The following is a 22,952-nucleotide window of genomic DNA, read 5'->3' as shown; positions in this document are numbered from 1 at the left end:
TTTTAAAGACTAGTGACTTTCTATTTTTTTAAAAAAATAAGTACATGCTTAAATATCTATGGCTGAAATGATGTGATGATATTTGCTTCCCTGGGGGGAGAAGTTAGAGCTATAGACAATCAAGATAGTAAAAATACCATTAATTCTTAAAGGTCATTACGGTCATTCTGTTCTTGTATACAATTGAAATTTCCCAAAGTTCTTTTTTTTTTTTTTAAATTATTTTACGAGAGAGCAATATTATAAGATCAAAAATGAAACTCCATAGCAAGGCACCCCGAACAGTTACGCATTCCGGTTAAGAGGGCCTGGGCTTCCTCTTTTCTCTCCCACACTTGAATCAAGTCCGTCCAGTAAGGAACTGTGTGTAGAACCCAGGTGTGCCAGGAGCTACCATTAACAGGCTACTCGGACACCCCAACCAGCGGATACTTCCCCTCCCTGCTTCTCTCTTCTCACCCGGCGGCTACGCACACAACCAAGATGGTGGTGCCGGACAGTGAAACCAGTCATTCTCCCTCGCAGCGCATGCGCAGGAATCGGGCCGCGCAGGCGCACCCCTGCCTCCCTCCCCGGATTTGGCGGACCGCGCCTGCGCTGTGGGAGCTGCTCCCGGCTCCTGCTGGGCCTTGGCCGGCTGCAGTCAGACCGAGAGCGGCTCCAGGGGCTGGCTCGAGTAAGATGAGGCTGTTGCTGTTCCTCCTGGTGGCGGCGTCCGCGCTGGTCCGGAGCGATGCTTCGGCCAACCTGGGCGGCGTGCCTAGCAAGAGGTTAAAGATGCAGTACGCCACGGGCCCGCTGCTCAAGTTCCAGATTTGGTGAGTACGCGCGTCGCCCCGCGGCGCCTCTGCTCGATGTCTCTCGCTACGCGAGTCCGCGGCTTCGCGGCCTAGCGGGCTGACCCTCCCCTGGATGGCGCGATCCGCGCCGGCAGCCTTCCTCAGCCTGCCTGCCCCGGGCCCTTCCCCGGACGGCCAGGCCTGCCTCCCTCCCTCCAGGCACAACTGCTCACTTCCATTTTGGTTCCCGAATGGTGGGAATGCGGAAGGGAGGGCATGAGCAGGTTAGATACCGAAAGGCGAGGACGTGGGGACACTTGTCAGTGCCGAGGACCGGTCGGCGGGGTCCCGCCAATGGCGGCCCCTGCTGCCTGCGGAGCCGGGCGGGAGTCGGCGCGGCGTGGGCTGAGGCGCTCCTAGCGCTCGCCGCCCGGTTCTCTTCCTCTGCCTTGCCCAGGGTGCGCCCGGCAGCCTCGCTGCCCCGCCAGGTGAAGGTTAATCCGGGTCGTGGAGGGGACCCGCGAGTGAGAGAGAGCTTTTACCGGCCGGAGCCCTGGAGGGAGGGCGTGGAGCTCCTGACAGCCGAGGGCGTGGAGCGGCGGGGAGGCCGATTCCCGGTTTGCAATCTCCGAAGTGGGAAAAGCAGTACATTGCTCTTCTGACCACCGTCTCTCCGGGGCAGCGGGGTCTTCACCCTCATTTTTCCCTACACCCGCCTCCAGAGGGTTGCCTTTGTACCTTTCAGGTTTTCTCTTGTGCATTCAGAGACATAGAAAAAAAAATCCCAGCAGTTTCCGACATTGTAAGTGATTCTGTTGTTACCAGGTTATGTATTAGAAGCAGAGCAGTAATGCAGTATAATAAGGTAAATGGGGTCGGAGGTGTGAAAGACTCAGATTAAATAAACAAATAAAAATTGTAAAAACACAGAAATTAGAATCCTGTATCGTAAAAAGGTGACTTTTTAAATATATATATATTTTTATTGATTTTTTTACAGAGAGGAAGGGAGAGGGATAGAGAGTTAGAAACATTGATGAGAGAGAAACATCGATCAGCTGCCTCCTGCACACCCCCTACTGGGGATGTGCCCGCAACCAAGGTACATGCCCTTGACCAGAATCGAACCTGGGACCCTTGAGTCCACAGGCCGATGCTCTATCCACTGAGCCAAACCGGTCAGGGCTCATTTGAACTTTTGATACTTAATTTTTGTTTCTTTTTTTGCTGTAAGAACAAACTTGTCCCAAAAATCTATTAAGAGTTTTCATTTGCAGTCACCCTGAGCATATTAAATACAAAAGTGCTTTAGGTTTGTTTTTTGTTTTTCATGGCTAACTAAGGACTTTATTTCAAACAAAAATTTAAAAATTGAGATCTATTTCTCTGGGTGTGGGAAGGTATCAGGTCAAGGAATTCCCTGTGGCTAGGCCAGTATCTTCATGTAGGGAAGGGGTTGTGGTAATCCTTCCTGGCCCCTGTGATGGGGAACGTTAGTAAGTGCAGGACCCTCTGTGAGAGCCTGCCTGTCCAGGGGAACAGTCTGGGACTCAGTCAGAGTCAGTCCCTGGGCGGGAACAGTCAGGCAGCGAGCAGCATGGCCTAAGGTGAACCACAGGATCAAGTCGTCAGTACCAAGAACCCACTCTTCCCCCGCTCTGGGATCTAGAATAGATGAAGAAGATGGCCTGTGGAAAGAACCGCTCAGACCCTGGTGAGAAGAAAGGCCCAGTGCCCTCACATTTGTCACCTTTCTTCTCTGGGGGGCAGTGAGTCCTGGAGTTTGTCAGGTGGTAATACTGGACCCCACACCTGGCTCTCCCCTGGCAAGCTCTACAGTCACCACATGATCCTGTGTGTGTGTGTTTAAATATGTAGATGAGAAATAACTTTATTAATTGCCCTATCAAATACAGGTAAATTTAGCTTGTTTGTTACTCTCCTCCTCCCCCTGAGATTAATCTGTATATAGTAAGGTGAATATTGGTTTTGGTGGAATCTTTTGGACATTCCTTTGCAAGATTGTTTGGGAAAGGAGAGGAAGCTAAGACAATTGAGGATAAATATGTGAAAATTCTTTTAATTCTATTTGAAATCTGAGTGCTGTAAAATGCAGTCGTTCAGTAATCACCACTGTTAGCAAAAGATAACTAATTTTTACCTTCCTTTCACTTGCTTTTTTTCCCTTATTTTATATTTCTTGAGTACTCTAACTTTAGTTCAATAGATCATCTGTTAATTGTACACATTTGTAATTGCTAATAGGACAAAAGAGCAATACAACACACAAATGGAATTGAAGGGAGAAAGATCATTGTGCAGAATAGCTTAAAACAAACTTTCCTATTCTACGATCAATATTTTTTCAATAAATAATTGTTCAATACTTGCTTGTGCCAGGAACAAACAATCAGTATATCTCACATGATGTTTACTTTACTCTCTCCCCTCTTTCCCCTTCATTCCCACTCTCTCTGAATATCAATGGGAAAAATATCCTGGGGTAAGGATTAAAAACAACAACAAAAAAGAATAAGAAGAAGAAAAGGGAAAAGTGGGTTGGCTGGCACCATGAATTAGGAGACTGAAAAACATGACAGACTTTAAAAACCACAGAATCTATTTGAAATAGCATGGACAAAGGATTTTTCTGTATTTCCTAAATTTCCTTTCTATTCATTATACACAAATCACCTAATTTATATGCAAGTTCTTTTAGAAAAGTATTGTGAAAAATATTTTAGATTGAGCAGTTGCAAAAGTTGACTCCATAAGTAAGATATTTCATATTACTAGATTTGCACAGTGATTAGGACTTAACTTTAAGATTTTTTTCAAAGTTTAAATTTACTTTTTAAGGACCTTTGGCCCAGGGGCAGAAGGAATGGGCAGCTATTGCAACACTTTTAGCATGTTTGGATACTTATTTGTTGGTTGTATACTAGAAGTCATAGTTTTATTCACTGACCCAGAAAGAATGGAATAACTTGAAAGATATGGGTATGATAGTTGCTATGGAATGACTACTGCTCCTTACCATGTATGTTTGCCTTTAATTTAACATTTTGCCCACCTTGATAAACACTATGTATGTTTTATATCCTGTCAGCAGTCTTGATTGCTATTTCAAAACAGAAAAATTGTTTTGAGCCCAGCCAGCATGGCTCAGTGGTGGAGTGTCGACCTATGAGCCAGGAGGTCAGGGCACATGCCTGACTCAATCTCCAGTGATGGGTGTGCAGGAGGCAGCCAATCAGTGATTCTCATTATTGATGTTTCTATCTATCCCTCTCTGCCGGAAACCGAACATTGTCACTTGGTAGTTATGTGAAAAGGGAACCCGGCAAGGCTGGTCAACCTTGAAGCTAAAGGTCAGAGCCAACCACTCCCTATCTAATTGAGACGATGGTAACTGAGGCAACTTCCCCACCAAATAATCATGTAAATCCTTATTGATAAGATCATCTGTCTGTTACTGGAATTACCTGCCTAAGGGCAATGGGTGTATCTCAGAACTCTAATAAAAGGGATAGAGCAATTGGAAGTCCTCCCACTAGAGGTGGGCTCCCGCCTGGCCCCACATTTTCCCAAATTGATTCTTTTCTAGCTTCTCTTCATTTTGATTGCGGCCTTCTCCAGAAACCGGACCCGAACGGGATATCTGAAACACGCGGGACGTGACAAGGGATCCCACACACCTCTCCCTTCCTCTCTGAAATCAATAGAAAAATATTTTTTAAAAAGAAAAAATTATTTTGAGGAAAACAATTATATAGGAAAAAAGTTCCTTGGTTTTTCTTTATGAGTCTGAAGGCAAATATAGAGAAGAAATACTTATGTATAAAAATACGGTGTTTTTTGTTTGTTTGTCTTGTAAACTGCTTCATTTTTCAAAATAAGAAAGTTACAGTTTTAAAGTCTTTTTTTGAATTTCAAGGTTATGGGCTAGTTTCATCTGGAGTTTGGTGCAAAGATCTGAGACATGGGACTGGGAGAACTGAGGATAGAGTCAGGCTTCTGAGCACAGTAGCCAGACAAATGGGTAACTAGTAGGAATCTACCAATAGTGTTGTCTGCACAGAGACACAGCTCTCTAGCTGGGGCTCTTGGGCTTCCCTTGGTGAAGGATTGGACTCCTAGAGCAAATGTGACCCACAGGCTTAGGTCTCCTTGAGGGAGAGGCTGTGTCTTCACCATGGAAGAACCTCAGAGATCTCGCCACCAGGAGGCCAACTAAATGAGCAATTGACTGTGGCATTGTGGTCAAAGAGAACTTACTTCCTGGACACAGGGAAGGATGGCTCTTGTATTATCTGATAGTTCTATTGGGATCTAGTGGAGTGGCCCAGAATCTCATGTCATGAAGTCTGTATTCTAGTCTCAGCCCTAACTAAGGTTACTCACCACTACCTACCCACTGCCTAATATAATGCTTGACACATAGTGGGCATTCAATAAATATTTGAGTGAATTAATAAATGATACATGGATGTATAGCCATGGAAAAGTCACTTGATCTCTCTGGGCTTCATGTTTTTCCGTTCATCTATAAAAAAAGAAGTTTCAACTCAATTAGGTCTCTAGTTCTGAAAATACTGCATTAAAAGTTAGATACTGTTATTTTAAATAATCAACTTCATTGTAAATACCAATGCAAACTTGGGCATTGAACTCAGGTGGCATTTCTTGGTTTCAAGGTAGATAGGTACCTAGGTAATCTAGATTATTTGTATAATAGAAGCATTAAAATTTCGTACAGAAAACACAGTTGTGGCAAAATAAAATATTTGGTGAATCTAAGAACAGTAATAAGAAAATATTAGATAAGGTGAATGCTTAGTTAAGATAAGGTATCTAGAGATTTATAAGTTCTTTTAAGAACTTAGCTATGGAGATTTGTCTCCCTTTGAAAAAATTTCTTACTTTTTAGTGACATAATCTTTCATGAAATTTTTATTCTAAATATAGAGGAAGTATTAATTGTTAAGAAAGACTGAATTTCTCACTTTTTAAAAGTGAGTTTTTTTAAGTTGAGATCTATTGATAGTTGGACTGTCTCACCCTGTCAGACATAAACTTGATGCCCTTTTCTTGGGTTGATGATGATGGTTGGCATTTTTCATTGATGACAGTGTAATTAAAAAAGCTGTCATCTGAGGTTTTATTCTGCTATAACTTAATTGCTAATCCTGCTTTTTCTGTACCAAGTGGTACCTTCATTGCTTTATATTTATGTGTTCCTTAACTTAGAACTTAATATATTTAACTACTTAACAATCTTACCTGAATTTGTAAGCTCTTCTGTTGCTATGATGGTACCATCCGCCTTCCCCTTCCCAGTTTTACTGAAGTGTAATTGACAAATAGAAATTGTATATACTGAAGGCGATGATTTGATAAACATATACAAGGTATGTTGTGAAACACTACAAAAGGTTAGTTAACACATCATCATCTCACATAATTATGTTCGTTGTGGTGAGAACATTTAATATCGATTCTTAGCAACTTTCAAGTGTACAGTACAGTATTGTTCATAATAGTCATCACGCTGTGCATTTGGTTCCCAGAATTTATTAATTTTAAAACTGGAAGTTTTCATCCTTTCACCAGCATCTCCCCATTTTCCCGACCCCCACTACCTGGCCACCACCATCTACTCTGTCTGTGAGTTCAACTTTTTATATTTTTTAGAAATATTTTTATTGATTTCAGAGAGGGAGGGAGAGGGAGAGGGAGAGAGAGAGAAACATTAGTGATGAGAGGGAATTCATGGATTGGCTGCCTCCTGCACACGCACACTACTGGGGACCAAGCCGGCCACCCAGGCGTGTGCCCTGACAAGGACTCAAACTGTGACCTGGTTCACAGGTTGATGCTCAACCACTGAGCCACACTGATTGGGCAAGTTCAACTTTTTTAGATCTTACTTATATGTAGAATCTGTAATAATGGTGTTTCTCTAACTTATTTCACTTAGCATAATGTGGTCAAGGTCCATCCGTGTTATTCCAAATGGCAGTGTTTCCTTTTTCTTTGGCTGAATAATATTTCATTGTATCATATGTACCATGTTTTTAAAAAAATATTTTTTTTTATTGATTTCAGAGAGGAAGGGAGAGGGGAGAGAGATAGAAACATCGGTGATGAGAGAGAACCATTGATTGGCTGTCTTCTGCGTGCCCCCTACTGGGTATCAAGCCCACAATCGGACATGTACCCTGCCCAGGAATCAAACAGTGACCTCCTGGTTCATAGATTAATGTTCAACCACTGAACCAATAGGCTGAGCCTGTGCCATGTTTTCATTCATTCATTCATTCGGCATGGTTGTTTCCATGTCTTGGGTATTATAAATAATGCTGCAATGAACATGGGGGTGCAAATATTTCTTAGAGATAGTGATTTAATTTATTTCAAATATATACCCAGGAGTGAAGTGGCTTGATCAAATGGTAGTTCTATTTTTAATATTTTAAGGAACCTATGTACTGTTTTGTAGTGGCGCACCAGTTTACATTCCCATTAATAGTGTACAGGGTTTCCTTTTCTCCATGTCCTTTCCAAACTTATCTCCTCATTATTGATGATAGACATCCTAGCAGGTGTGATGTGCTATCTCATTGTGGTTTTGATTTACATTTCCCTCGTATTTAGTGATATTAAGCACCTTTTCATGTACATGTTGGCCGTTTATTCAAGTTCTTTGTCTATTTTTAAAAAAATCCTCACTTTGAGGTTATGTTTTATTGATTTGAGAGAGAGAGAGAAAGAGAATGAGAAAGAACCATCGATGTAAGAGAGAAACATTGATCAGTTGCCTCCTGTATGCACCAGATCAGTATTGAACCCGAAACTTAGGTATGTGCCCTGATTGGGAATCAAACCCACAACCTTTTGGTGTACAGGACGACACTCCAACCAACTGAGCCACCCGACCAGGGCCTTTTTCCTAATTTTTTGGTTATTGAGTTGTATGATCCTTATATATTTTAGATATTTACCTCTTATCAGATAATTTGAAAATATTTTCTCCTGTAGGTTGCCATTTCATTTTGTTGATGGATTCCTTTGCTGTGCAGAAGCTTTTTAGTTTGATGTAGTCCCACTTGTTTATTTTTGCTTTTGATGCCTTTGCTTTGGTGTCAAATCCAAATAATAATTGCCAGGACTGTTGTCAAGGAGCTTTCCCTCCTATGTTTTCTTTTTAGAATTTTATGATTTCAGGTCTTTAGTTCATTTTGAGTTGATTTTTGTGTATGATGTAAGGTAGTGATCCAGTTTCATTCTTTGCATGTGGCTGTCCAGTTTTCTCAACACCATTATTTGAAAAGACTGTCCTTTCCCCATTGAATGTTCTTAGCTTCTTTGTTTTAAATTAATTGACCATATATGGGTTTATTTGTTGGCTCTCTATTCTGTCCCCATTGATCTGTGTGTCTGTTTTTGTTTTTTTATTAATCCTCACCCCAGGATACTTTTCCTTTGGTTTTTAGGGAGAGTGGAAGGGAGAAGGAGAGACACAGAGAGAGAAACATCGGTGTGAGAGAGACACATCTATTGGTTGCCTCCCGCATGCACCCTGACCAGGGCCAGGGATCCAGCCTGCAACTGAGATACATGCACTGGATCAGAATAGAAACTGGGACCCTTCAGTCCGTGGGCCAATGCTCTATCCATAGACCCAAATTGGCTAGAGCTGTGTGTTTTTATGCAAATACCACACTTTGTGTGTGTGTTTGTGTGTGTGTGTGTGTGTGTGTGTGTGTTTTACATTTGAGAGTACATTTATTAAAGTTGGGGACAGTGAAACAAGGAAGGGCTTAGGGCAGAAGAAGCAAGAGGAGAGAGCCTGGGTGGGGCTGCTTTGGCTCACTGAGAAATAAAAGTCACAGTGAAAAGAAGTGAGCCAAGACAGGACTGCTGTCATCCCATTGAAAAATCAGAGAAAAGGCAGCCTTGGAGACAGGTTCAGGGGGTTAGCTTGGGAGGAGCTGCTACTGCCCATTGCTCGTGGTTGCAAGTCTCTTGGGGACCCTTAGAATTTAGGAGATGCACACCTGTGAGGGAAGAAGAGGGAGAAGGGCCAGGTGCTGGGGTACATCTGGGAGGGAGAATGCACCAATATCATACTGTTTTGATTATTCTGGCTTTGTAATATAATTTGAAATCAGGAAGTATGATGCCTCCAGCTTTATTCTTCTTTTTGAAGATTGTTTGGGCTATTTGGGGTCTTTTGTGGTTTCATAAAATTTTTAGGATTGTTCTATTTCTGTGAAAAATGTCATTGGAATTATGGTAGGGATTGCATTGAATCTGTAGATTGCTTTGAGTAGTGTGGACATTTTAACCATATTAATTCTTCTGACCCATGAACACGAGATATCTTTTTATTTGTGTCTTCAATTGCTTTGATCAGTATACGTTTTTCCTCTCTTACATATGCACTGGTGGCATTCTTCCCTTTTTCTTGTCGGGCAGCATATATCATATCCATAATCTAGTAGTTCAGAGATTTTAATCAAGTTGATTGGGTGCTGTTGACTTAATTTCTGGAGTAATGGTATGGATTACTAGCATATTGTTGAAAATTATCTTCCCAATCTTTGTTTTCCTTCACAAAGTGGAATTAAATTTTAAAGTCAGAAGGGATCTAAAAGTTATTTAAGTTCCTCTTATTGTGATTAAGCAGGTATGTCTGCCCAGTTAGGGGCAGAAGGGGAATAAGAACCTGAGTTTCATGTCTCCTGCCTTGGTATTTTTTTAAGTTTCTTATCCCCATTTTTGAAAGTCCCTATTTCAGATGAATAAGTTGTTTTTATTTCAGTGTTTATGTAATCATTGATTTTTTTAAAAAGCCAAATTGATTAGAGAGCTCAAAGTACAATGACATATGTGAGTAGGTATTTGCTGTTGATCAACAGTAACCCAAATCTATAAAGTTTAATAACTAATGGAAGGGTTTTACTTGAGGGTGAGGTAACTTAAATATGTGAAGTTTGTGGGGGAAAATCTCCCCATACCCATTATCCAGCATCAGTCATTATTAATTTGTGACTGTTCTTGAGAAACACTTTTAATCTTGCTAATTTTAGGCTTTGTCCAACTGCTAAAGCAATCTAGGCATATTTTAAACCACTTAACAGGAAGCTTTTTTGTTTTTCTGCAGTGTTTCCTGAGGTTATAGGCGGGTGTTTGAGGAGTACATGCGGGTTATTAGCCAGCGGTACCCAGACATCCGCATTGAAGGAGAGAATTACCTCCCTCAACCAATATATAGGTAAGTAAATTTTAGTGACTTAGGAGGAAAAGAATTTGACTTCATAAACTTTTGTGAAGTGGTTCAATTAACTTTCTTGGTTATTATCATTTCTTAGTTGGTTGTAACAATACACAGAGAATACGGTCATAAAAAGCAAATTTAGAAGAATTTTTCTGTGGAAAGGAGAAGAGGAGAATCATTTTCTAGATGACAATTCTTCAAAAGATGTGTTTTTCTGTAATTGTTATTATGGCGATAGACCATGAACTCCCACATTTTTATAGTTAGTCAGTGGCATAAAATTCTATACTGCTAAAATAATAGTATTTTTTAAAGGCCAGTGCTATATAAGTAATCTTATAAGTGAATTTTTGATTGATTTAAAATATATAACATTTTTATTTTAAAACTATTCAATAAACTAGTCATTATCTTTATCACTAGTTATAATTAATAACTTTTAAATTTGGTGTCTAGAAAATGTCGGTACACATACATTGGAATTAATGAAATTTTGAAGTAAATGAGAATTTGCAGCTTCTGATGAATTTTTCTTTTCTCTTGATAGACACATAGCATCTTTCCTGTCAATCTTCAAACTAGTTTTAATAGGCTTAATAATTGTTGGCAAGGATCCTTTTGCTTTCTTTGGCATGCAAGCTCCTAGCATCTGGCAATGGGGCCAAGAAAATAAGGTATGTAACTTAATAGCTTTGACAACTGTAAGTTTTTAGGTTGTCACTGAATATGTTTTAATGAGTTTTTCTTTTGTTTTTAAAGTACTTATTGCTGATTAACCTGTTTACATATATTTTTTCAACTTAAACCACTTTTTATCTCTGGGCAAGGCACTTAACCTCTTTTGGCTTTAGTTTTCATATTTATGTAAGAATAAGTTGTGTGTTTTTTAAAATTTAATAAATCTTTATTGTTCAGATTACAATTGTTTCTCCTTTTTTCCCCCCCATATCTCCCCACCACCCGGTTCCCACCCCCTCCTCTTCTCTTACCTCCCCCCCCCCCCGTTGTCCTTATCCATAGGTGTATGATTTTTGTCCAGTCTCTTCCCGTACCCCCCACACAGACACCCCTTTCCCCCTGAGAATTATCAATCCACTCCGATTCTATGCCTCTGATTCTATTATGTTCACTAGTTTATTCTGTTCCTCAGATTTTTAATTCACTTGAAATTTAGATTCACTTGTTGATAGATATGTATTTGTTGTTCATAATTTTTTTTTAAATATATTTTATTGATTTTTTACAGAGAGGAAGAGAGAGGGATAGAGAGTTAGAAACATCGATGAGAGAGAAACATCGATCAGCTGCCTCTTGCACACCCCCTACTGGGGATGTGCCTGCAACCAAGGCACATGCCCTTGACCGGAATCGAACCTGGGACCCCTTGAGTCCGCAGGCCGACGCTCTATCCACTGAGCCAAACCGGTTTCGGCTGTTGTTCATAATTTTTATCTTTACTTTTTTCTTCTTCTTCCTCTTCTTAAAGAATACCTTCAGCATTTCATATAATACTGGTTTGGTGGTGATGAACTCCTTTAGCTTTTTCTTATCTGTGAAGCTCTTTATCTGCCCTTCAATTCTGAATGATAACTTTGCTGGGTAGAGTAATCTTGGTTGTAGGTTCTTCATCACTTTGAATATTTCTTGCCACTCCTGTCTGGCCTGCATAGTTTCTGTTGAGAAATCAGCTGATAATAGTATGGGTGCTCCCCTGTAGGTAACTAACTAACTGTTTTTCTCTTGCTGCTTGTAAAATTCTCTCTTTGTCTTTTGCCCTTGGCATTTTAATTATGATGTTTCTAGGTGTGGTCCTCTTTGGATTCCTTTTGTTTAGGGTTCTGTGTGCTTCCTGGACTTGTAAGTCTATTTCTTTCATCAGGTGGGGGAAGTTTTCGTTCATTATTTCTTCTAATAGGTTTTCAGCATCTTGCTCTCTCCTTCTGGTACCCCCATAATTCTGATGTTGGTATGCTTGAAGTTGTCTCAGAGGCTTCTTACACTATCTTCAACTTTCTGAATTCTCTTCTCTTCTTGCTTCTCTGGAGGAGTGTCCTTTGCCTCTTTGTATTCCAAATCTTTGAGTTGATTCTTGCGTTCCTCTAGTCTGCTGTTGGGTCTCTGTATAATATTTTTTATTTCAGTCAGTGTATGTTTCATTTCTAGTTGGACCTTTTTCATATCCTCGAGGGTCTCATTAAATTTATCGGCTTTTTCCATGAAATTCTTGAAAAACCTTATAACTGTGGTTTTGAACTCTATGTCCATTCGTTTGTTCTCCTCCATTTCTTTTGTTTGGGATCTGTTTCCTTGCCTCCTCATTTTCGCTGCTTCCCTGAGGTGGTAGGGTAGCTTTGTGTACTAGGTGTCTTATTGGTTCAACGGGTCAGCCTCCCAGTTACCTGAGGTGGACACTCTTGGTGTACCCCTTTGTGTACTGTGTGTATAGCCTTGTTGTAGTTAAGTCTTGATTGTTGTTGGTGTTACTGGGAGGAATTGACCTCCAGGCCAATTGGCTGTGAGGACCCGCTGTGTCTATAATGGAAGAATTGCTGTGCTGGAGACATAGTAGGGCTTTGGTGCTCACTGAGTCTGCCTCTTGAATGTATCCCTTATGAGAGTGGTTGAAATCTGGTGTTGTTTCACACCGACCACTAGATACACTAGTGTCTGGATCTCCAATGGGGTGCAGATCAGCTACTGTCTGAGGCCCCCCAGCAGGAGCTACAGCAAGAACTAGTTTTCTCCTCTTTGCTTGGGCAGTTTTGGAGCAGTCTGACTGGAGCTGCAGTTAATTTGGTTAAGCTGCCACAGAATAGGCCATTTATATGCAAAAGCCGCTGTGTGGAGCCTTGGGCGGGTTTGTAGAATGTGCGGGGCGGGGTCTCAGGGTGGCGCGGGGTCTCAGGGCGTCACTAGGCTGGGGTGTGGCAAACGGCAACGGCTGCTGTCAGCCGTCTCTGCCTTTCTGCGTTTCCAAGTCCCCGCGTCCCGCGCTCCAGCGCAGTAAACAAGGATTTTTGGGTGCACCTCTGCAAAAAAGTCACTCTCACTTTCTGACCCGATGGCCGAGCGTCCAGCTTCTCCCCGTAGGCGTCTGGGTCCCCCGCGTGTCCCCAGAAACTGGATTTCAGAGTGATCAGGAGCTTGTCTCCCTTCGGGTTGAAGAAAAGCCGCATGTCCAGTCGCCCACCACCAGTCGGATTCGCATGCCTCCGTACCTCAGCTTTTCAGCGTTTGTGCTCCTTTCTCTCCTTAGTTGTGAATCTACCACTCAGCCAGCTTTCCCGTGGTTCTGGGTGGTAGACATTTCGTCCTTTAGTTGTATTTCTGAAATTGTTGTGCGAGGCGGCAGTTTAGTTGTTTAACTTTGCCGCCATCTTGGTTCCTCCTTTGATTAAGTTTTTTTATTACTTGAAGGATAGGGAAGTATTACTTTAGTAGAACCTGGACACAGTAATTTAAAACCTGATTTTGATTGTATAATTAGGCTAATCATATCTGGCAAGACATTATATATATATATATATATATATATATATATATATATATATATATATATATATATATAATATATACATAATCTATATATATAAAAAGCCAGCAACAGGAATGCTGGAATGACTGATCACTATGACGCCCACTGTGGCCAGCGAACTGTGTCAACCTCCCGTGGCCCCTCCCCCCAGCCAACCCCACCCCTGATCAGCCTCTCCCCCCCCCCCCCCCGATCGAGGGAGGGGCAGCCGGTCAACCCCACCCCCCATGGCCATGCCCCCCCGCCGACCCCACCCCTGATTGGCCCACCCACCCTGTTTGTCCTGCAGCTCCTCCCACAGCCGGCCTGCCCCAATTGGGGGTGGGGCCAGCCAGCCAACCTGCAGCTCCTCGCCCCAGCCAGCCCTGCCCCCGATAGGCTCACCCACTCAGATCAGAGACGGGGCCGGTTGGCCAATCTCCCACAGCCCCTCACCCGGTTGCTGACCCCCCACTGGCCCCCTCCCCCACCCAAATCGGGGGTGGGGCCCATCGGCCAATCACCCTCAGCCCCTCTCCCGAGACAGCCCAGCCCTGATCAGGCCCCAATTGGGGCGGCTGGCTGGCCAATCTCCTGCCATCTCCTCCTCTGACAGGCCCAGACCCCACCCTTGCACAAATTCGTGCACTGGGCCTCTGGTCCTATATAATAAAAGCCTAATATGCTAAGTGTCCGGTCGACTGGTTGGCCATCCAGGGAGCAGGCATGTCCCCGCTCCCTAGCCTGCCCCGGAGCCGGCAAGTCCCCGCTCCCTGGCTGCCAGGGAGTCGGCATGTCCCTGCTCCCGGCCCGCCCGGAGCCTGCAAATCCGGGGGAGCCAGAAAGTCCTCGCTTCTGTCCGAAGCACGGCTCCAGTAGTTCCCTCCGCCGCTCCCCTTCCCCTCATAGCAGGCGTCATGCCTCTCCCAGCCACTGTGTGCCTGCATATGCAAATTAACCTCCATCTTTGTTGGGTTAATTTGCATACTCTTATTGGCTGTGGGCGTAGTGGAGTGATGGTTAATTTGCATGTTTCTCTTTCATTAGGTAAGATAGATAGACATATATATACACACCTGTGCTTTCTTATCTACTTTTTCTTAGTTTGTCTCTTGAGTTCATGAACCCAATTTAAACGTGTGTGTGTGTGTGTGTGTGTGTGTGTGTGTGTGTGTGTATGTGTGTGTTTCCATCATAACAATTATCGGACATCAGCAGGGTGTCTGAGAATTCAACTCAATTCTTACACTTATCCACCTGGAGATAACATCAGATTCCACAGGTTAAGAATTTAGTCCAACAAGACACATCTCCTCTGCCCTCCTCTCCCCCGATACACACATACACACTATGGTATTTAGATACTAGTTGCAAGCCCAAGTTGATACCTGTGCTTCTGATCAACTGGCTACAGAGTGGAGGTTCCCACAGCCACCTCCATGGGTTTGTTTAATTTGCTTGAGTGGCTCACAGAGCTCAAGAGACACATTTTACTTACTAGATTACTAGCTTATTGTAAAAGGATATCTCAGAAATAACCAGGTGGAAGAGATGCATAGGGTAGATATATGGGAAGAGAGCATCCATGCCCTCTCCAGGCATACCATTCTCCTTGCATCGTTTTTCTTTTTCCTTTTGCATCCTATATAATGAAAGCCTAATATGCTAAGTGTCTGGTTGTCTAGTCGGCCATTCAACCAATCAAAGAGTAACATGCTAATGATATGCTAAGGTCACTCAACCGCTTGCTATGATGTGCACTGACCACCAGGGGGCAGATGCTCAATGCAGGAGCTGCCCCCTGGTGGTTAGTGTGCTCCCACAGGGGGAGTGCTGCTCTGCCAGAAGCCCTGAACCGGGCTCACAGCTGGTGAGCACAGAGGTGGTGGCGGGAGCCTCTCCTGCCTCCATGGAAGCACTAGGGATGTCCGACTGATGGCTTAGGCCCGCTCTCTCCAAGGGCTCCCGAACTGCAAGAGGACACAGGCCAGGCACTGGGCCTCTGGTCTTTGCATAAAGGTTCACCAACCTGGAAGCTCTTCAATCGAGTCCTTTTGGGTTTTTGTGGAGACTTCATTACATAAGCATGATTAATTAAATCATTGGCAATTGGCAACTAATTTGGTCGCCTGTCCCTCTTCTTTTCCCTGAAACGGAAATGTCCAATGCTCTAATCACCTGGCTGGCTTTCCTCTTTTCTGGCAATCAGCTCCATCCTTAGGTACTGTTCAAAAATCACTTCATTAACATAAGAAAAGACACCTTTCCCATTCCCATCACCCTGGAAATTTCAAGGGTTTTTAGATGCTCTGTGCTGTAACTTGGGAAGAAGACCAAATACATATTTCACAGTTTGACTTGAAATGATTTGTTTGGAACATGGGCAGGTTGTATTGAAAACATGGAGTTGCTGATTGTTGCATCAATAGTCTCTTGTGAATTCATTCATTATATTATAAAAATGGTCAAATGAACTCTTCTTACACTGGTATTCTTTTGTTAAACTTACTAAGACTATTAAGAGATCTCTAGAAATTCTGCCTCTACATTATGAATATCCTATATAATAAAGAGCTAATATGCTAATAGTCATGACAACCTCACGCCGTAATGACCAATCAGCAGGAGGCTGTGTGCGCAGCAGGTGTGGGTGGGCAGGGCAGCATGTGTGGTGAGGAGCACACGGGTGGACGGGGATGTGATGCTGCATTCCCCGCCGGCGGGGCTTGATGGGGTGGGGCCAGCCGGGTCTAGGTCTCTTCCCTTTTAATGTTCATGAATTTCATGCACCAGGCCACTAGTCATATATAAGTTCTTTAGCATGTGTGGAGCTGTGAATTAATATTGCATTTTTCTTTTTCTGTGTATTGTTATTGAACATATGGGATAGCAGTAATAGTTTGTATAGAAACTTTTAAAATAGAATTAAAAATAGCAATTAACAAAAAAAATGAGACTACTTAAAGGTTACTGTTTCTTAAGTTGTCATGCTGTTTTGATTCCATGCCTGTTGTACTTAATTATAATTTCTTCTAGGTCTATGCATGTATGATGGTTTTCTTCTTGAGCAACATGATTGAGAACCAGTGTATGTCAACAGGTGCATTTGAAATAACTTTGAATGGTGAGTTCTGAATAGTTTGCATTCTGTGATAAATTTTAGGTGATTTATAGTGAGCATGAGGCTTTTCTGCTTTTCATAATATGCTAAATCATCTCTTTATATTGGCCTCATCTACTCTCATGGCATTAAAGTCACATCTGGCCTGGCCAGCATGGCTCAGTGGATTGAGTGTCGTCCCATGCAGCAAGAGTCTCTAATCCGATTCCCAGTCAGGGCACATGCTCGGGTTGTGGGCTTGATCCCCAGAAGGGGGTGTGCAGGAGGCAGCCAATTGATGTGTCTCTATCATCGATATTTCTATCTTCTCTACCTCTCCCTTCCTCTCTCTCTAAAAAAGCAATAAAAGCATATGTAAAAAAATAACATCTGTATGATGACGCCTGAATGTATAGCTCTACAGAGTTCTAGATCTCTCTTCTAGATGCTACACCCAGAATCTTAAACTTCTATTCCCAAACGCTTGATTATTTCTCATTCCTGTAATTCCTGTATATTTCAATTTGTTCTTTCCTTGGCATTTCTCATTTATTTAATGGCACTATTATCATTCTGCCCAATTGCCCATGTCAGAATGGGTAAAATCACTTTTGCCCTTACTCTCCATACCTTAATGGATTACCAAGTCTTCTCAGTTCCACTTTTTACATTTCTCAAAAGTCAGTCCCCATCCTTAGGTCTTCCATCTCTTTATCTTCATTGGCACCACTCTAGTCTAAGCCACAATTATCTTATTCCCCTCTAATACATTCTCTAACCAGAGGTTAGCAAATATGGCCTATATTTCAAGATAACAATAGTTTTTATACATTCTAATTGTTTAAAAATATCACAGGAATATTTGTGATACACAGAAATTATATGAAATTCAAATTAGTGTTTAGTCCTAAAGTTTTGAGTTTCATCAATGAAAAACATTTAGAAATTTAATTTTATCTCTCTAGTTATAAAAGAACCTATATAATATCCTTGATTTTGCCTCTTGATCCATAAAGCCGAAAATATTTACTGTCTGGCTTCTTATAGAAAAATTGGCTGATACCTGCTCCAAATAGAGTGATTTTTTAAAAATGCGTATTTCATCTTCTTGCTTCACTGCCTCAAATTCATTAACTGTCTTTGTTCTTAAAATAAAGACCAGAACATTTAACATGGATGGCAAAAAGGCCCTGTATGATGTACCTAGGGATCAGCAAACCAAGACTTTGTGGACCATATCTTATGCTGCGTGTTTTGTAAACAAAGTCTTATTGGAACACAGCCATGCCCATTCATATATGTATGCTTTCAGGCCACGAGGAGAGTTGAGTAGCTGTGACAGACTGTATACCTTTTTGAGCTGAAAATGCTTACTATCTGTCCCTTTGCAATTTGTTGATCTCTGACTTAGTTCCTGCCTACCACTCCAGCCTCCCTTATACCACTCTTCTATATTTCACCTGTCACTTTCTTTTTTTTTTTTTTATCCTCACCAGAGGATATATTTTTCCATTGATTTCTATGGAGAGTGGAAGGGAGGGAGGAGGGGGAGAGAGAAACAACGATGCGAGAGACACATAAATTGGCTGCCTCCCGTATGCGCTCCCATGGGGCCAGACAACCTGCAACTGAGATACACACCCTTGACCTGAATTGAACCCATGATACTTTGTTCCTCAGGCTGATGCTCTAACCACTAGATACAACTGGCCAGGGCTCAGCTCTCACTTTTAATTATAATCTCATTTTAATAATAGTAGTTGCGCCGTAGCCAGGTTGGCTCAGTGGATAGAATGTCAGCCTGTGGACCAAAGGGTCCTGGGTTTGATTCCGGTCAAGGGCATGTATCTTGGTTGCAGGCCCAGGTTGGAGCTCATGCAGGAGGCAACCAAACGATGTGTTTTTCTCACATCAGTATTTCTCTTTTTCTCTCTTTTCCACTCTCCCTAAAAATCAATGAAAAAATATCCTCAGGTGAAGATTAATCAAACAAAGTAAGTGCAATGACTCCTTTCCAGCCTCTCAGGTCTCCCTCTCATAGCATCTTCTAGTTTTAATTCTTAGTACACAATTGTGATTTTGTAGCTATTTGTATATATTTTTTTCAATTCTACTAGAATGTAAATTCCTTAAGAGCAAGAAGCCTAATTCTTTTGCTCACATTTTTATTCTTAGCTGAGTACATAGACAATAAATATTTGTAGAATGAATGTTTATTATAGAATCATGTTTAATTTTGAGGGCTGGTACAATTTATTTTTATAGATGTACCTGTATGGTCTAAGCTGGAATCTGGTCACCTTCCATCCATGCAACAGCTTGTTCAAATTCTTGACAATGAAATGAAGCTCAATGTCCATATGGATTCAATCCCACATCATCGATCATAGCCCCACCTATCAGCACTGAAAACTCTTGTAAGTATTTAAAAATATAAGAACTATGTATAGATATTAGTTTATTTGCATCAGGAATCAGTAAGATACTAGATATTACATATATTATCACTTAGGTTTCCATCTTGGGATTTAACAGATGGATGTTTTCTTCATTAAAATTTAGAAGAGATCAAATAAGATTGTATTAAGTTATCTTCAAGGCTTAATAATTGGGCTTATAATATTATTTTTTTTGACTATGAACTTCTAATGGCCAGAATTGATATATTATACTATTTGTTTATATATATACAAGAGGCCCGGTGCACGAAATTCACGCACAGATGGGGTCTGTAGGCCTGGCTGGCAATCAGGGTCTTTCGGGGCTGTCTTGCCCAGTCCCGATCAGGGACAGGCTGGCCAGGGCCTGCCGGCTGCTGGACAGGGGGGAGGGATGGGAAGGAGGGACCACAGGAGGTTTGCTGACCCAGAAGGAGGGGCCAGGGGCGGTTGGCTGGCCATGGGAGGTTGGCTGTGGGAATGCACTGACGACCAGGGGCAACTCCTGCAATGAACGTCTGCCACCTGGTGGTCAGTGCACATCATAGCAACTGGTCGACTGGTTGTTCCGGTCATTTGCTCGAAACGGTTGCTTAGGCTTTTTTATATATATATATATATATATATATATAGATTCTCTCCCTACCTTCAAATAACTAGTTTCTAAGAGTATAAAAATTCTTTTACCATACTCAAGATAGAGAATTTATAAGCAAATATGTGTGAACGTGGAGAGGTATTAACTTTTGCTTAGCAGAGATGTTCTCAGTTCTTTTCTGATCAAGAAGTTGATTTTACGAGTGAAGTTGAAATAAAATATTCTTTTTCTCATATGTCTTTCAGACATTACGGGATTTTTGCAAGAGCAGCGTGACTGACATTATGAAGGCCTGTACTGAAGACAGCAAACTGTTAGTACAGACCAGATGTTTCTTAGCAGGCTCGTTGTACCTCTTGGAAAACCTCAATGCAAGAGATTTTAGTGCTGGCACATTTTGGAATTCTGCACATTCGTGGAGTGCAATAATACTGTATAGTAATTTTTCTCCTCCCAATCCACTGAGTTAATAGTTTTCTAAAAATTACTACTTCTACCATTTTTCCTTAGTCATATTTGAAAAAATTGCAAAATGAGTTAGAATTTGATTTTTTTCCCCAAGGATGTCTGTTAAATCTGTTGTGATTTTATATGAATTTTCCTTTTGTATTGTTTAGAATTAATCTTTTTGGGAATAAGCTGAAGTTCTCACTTTATAAGAGTTTATCAGACATCTCTAATTTGGTCATGTCCTACTTATATAGGTTTCAAAATACTGCAGATTTTGAACAGTACATTATACAAAATTATGGGGGGGGGAGATCCTATATGCAAAGTTCTCTAACAGTTTGTGTGTGTGTATGTGCGCACATGCGTGGGAATACCAGAGAAACGACTAAAAGACCAACTGCTTTTAAAATCCTGTTATAGTTCAAGTGTCTTGCCTTGACCAATCTAATGAATTGATTAACTGGGCCTTTATACTAAACTCAATAAAAAGTAAGCAGATATAAGTTAAATAAAAACTTTGAATTTATTGCCCAGCGTACCTGTTAACGTTATATTTAACCGTCGTCTGTTTAAATTTTTGTTTTTGACTTACAGATAATTTCATTAGGGATTTAGATTCACAACAAATAATAGATCACTTACCATTTTTTAGGGTAATTGAAACTCGTCTCATTAAAGAAAGTTTAGTTGAACTTCTTTACAACATTAATATTAGATGAATGGAGATCACTTGTCTAATTTAACTTGCCTAACATACCAGAATTTTATTTGAGGGACAAAATTGAAAATTTTTTATTCAGTGAGTTTAATATCTTTTCAGAGTTCTAACAAGATTATAAGGGAATTTAGCAGAAGTAGGATCATGATGTAGAAAAAAGGCCATATAGCAACAGTCATAACATACTGCAGCCTCCATATAGGAATAAAAGTGCTAGTGGAAGTAAAGGGATTTATGGAAAAGTTTGGAGATTATTCAACATTGGTCCCCCAAACAAACACTTAGCACAACTGTATACTTTGTCATTAAATATTTGCTGAATGCATGTCTGGTAATGATCATGATGTGACAGCCTCGAGGTGGAACATGGTGACAGGAAGTTAGCCTGCAGAAAATTTATTAAAATGGCTTTTCCTTTTCATTAAGACTGCAGACTGTTAACCTAATTTCATACAATTTAACCTGGGGATTTACAGATTTTTATTTTTGAGGTGTAATAACATTTTGTTATCTTCAACTAGGGCTAAAACCTTGTTAACTTGATTTGTACCAGCTCAAACTTCCTATCTTCTGAGTGTGTCCAGGGTCTTTCTTCAGCTGATGGACATTCCACTAGTGACAGTTAATCTTTTGGTATTTAGACCTTTCAACTTGGAGCCTTGGAAATGTTCCCATGTACTATATCTGGCAGGTCAATCGTGAAGAAACCGAAGATTTGATTAACATTTTCCATGTTTGCCCTGGGTGGATAAATTGTCTTTTAGAGAATAACTTTAGGTAGCTTACACTCTGATAAAACTCAGCTATTTTATTGATATTCATCTCAATATTGTTTTATCTTTGGCCATATTTAAATCTAGGATTTAATGGAGTTTTAGTGAAAATGGAAAGAATGACTATGAAAAGACTAATTTAAGGGAAAAGGGAAAGTTTAAATGAAGCTATTTATAATATAGTTTTATTCCTAACATTTCAGAATTCTAATTGCTTGCAAATTTGTGTGGCTCTATAGTTTATAAATGTCTATGTACTATATTAATTAGAAGACCATAGAACATGACAGCAGGTTTGCTAATGTTATTGGAGTTTTTACCACAGTTACTATTGTGGCAGAAATTATTTGTTAGATTAATAAAAAAAAAGTTGGCAAAACATGGCTTTATACCTCAATATCAAGATGTGCAAGACAAATATGTTTTCAAAATATACATGTGGTATTTACTTATGGCACTAACATCAACAACAGCAGTTGATCAGCCTTTACCACTATCAAAATAAAACAGGATCCTAATGGTAATTCTTACTTTGAATGTTTTTAGTTGGGACTTTGTTGGCATTTTATCATTGTCATAATTTTAAATTTAGATTTAAAAATAGCCTAAAGTATTTTAAAGCATGATTTGATATTTAATTTTAAAGCTTTTAAAAAACCTTATGAGAGAAATGTGAGGGATTGTAAAGTTTGGGGCTTACCTCTCAAACATTGTGAAAATAAACTTTTATTAAGCTCATGTGAAAGAAACCCCTCCGTTGTGTAATTAAATCTATGCTAGAGCACTTTATATGTTAACTGTATTTAGAAAACTTTATGTTGTAAAAATTTGTGTCCTCAAATAATGTTTACTTTATAATGACTTCTTTTTTTGTTTGTTTTGTTTTTGTTAATCCTCACCCGAGGATATTTTTTTCATTGATTTTTTTAGGAAGAGTGGAAGAGAGGGGGGAAAGACAGAGAAACATAGATGTGAGAGAAATGCATTGATTGGTTGCCTCCTGCACGAGCCCAACCAGAGCCCAGGCTGGGGAGGGGCCTGCAACCAAGGTACGTGCCCTTGACCGGAATCAAACCCGGGACCCATTGGTCCGCAGGCTGACTCTATCCACTGAGCCAAACCGGCTAGGGCTATAATGACTTCTTAAACCAACCAGTGCTAACCCAAAGTCTGGCACTCAGCTCCTACCACTCTTGGATCTTAAAAGTACTTCCTCAGTCTGCAGTCCACTGTGCTTCAGTGTTGCTGAGCTGTCATCAGCTCTGGTGGCTTCTGTGCTGGGGGTGGAGCAAAAAGGAA

At 41.0% G+C, this 22,952-nt stretch overlaps 1 protein-coding gene across 1 annotated transcript; it reads left to right on the top strand.

Moving 5' to 3' along the window:
* The first annotated feature begins 565 nt into the window (after positions 1 to 565).
* On the top strand, positions 566 to 22,391 carry SELENOT (selenoprotein T). Its single transcript, XM_054714090.1, has 6 exons — positions 566 to 818; positions 9,949 to 10,059; positions 10,610 to 10,736; positions 16,613 to 16,700; positions 18,942 to 19,093; positions 19,958 to 22,391. The coding sequence occupies exons 1-5, from the start codon at positions 682 to 684 to the stop codon at positions 19,064 to 19,066; spliced, it is 588 nt and encodes a 195-aa protein (XP_054570065.1). The 5' UTR covers positions 566 to 681; the 3' UTR covers positions 19,067 to 19,093; positions 19,958 to 22,391.
* Positions 22,392 to 22,952: the final 561 nt, after the last annotated feature.

The sequence above is a fragment of the Eptesicus fuscus genome, chromosome 3 (assembly GCF_027574615.1).
Source record: "Eptesicus fuscus isolate TK198812 chromosome 3, DD_ASM_mEF_20220401, whole genome shotgun sequence".
NCBI lineage: Eukaryota > Metazoa > Chordata > Mammalia > Chiroptera > Vespertilionidae > Eptesicus > Eptesicus fuscus.
The sequence above is the reverse complement of the archived record's forward strand: the minus strand, read 5'-3'. Positions and strand labels throughout refer to the sequence as shown.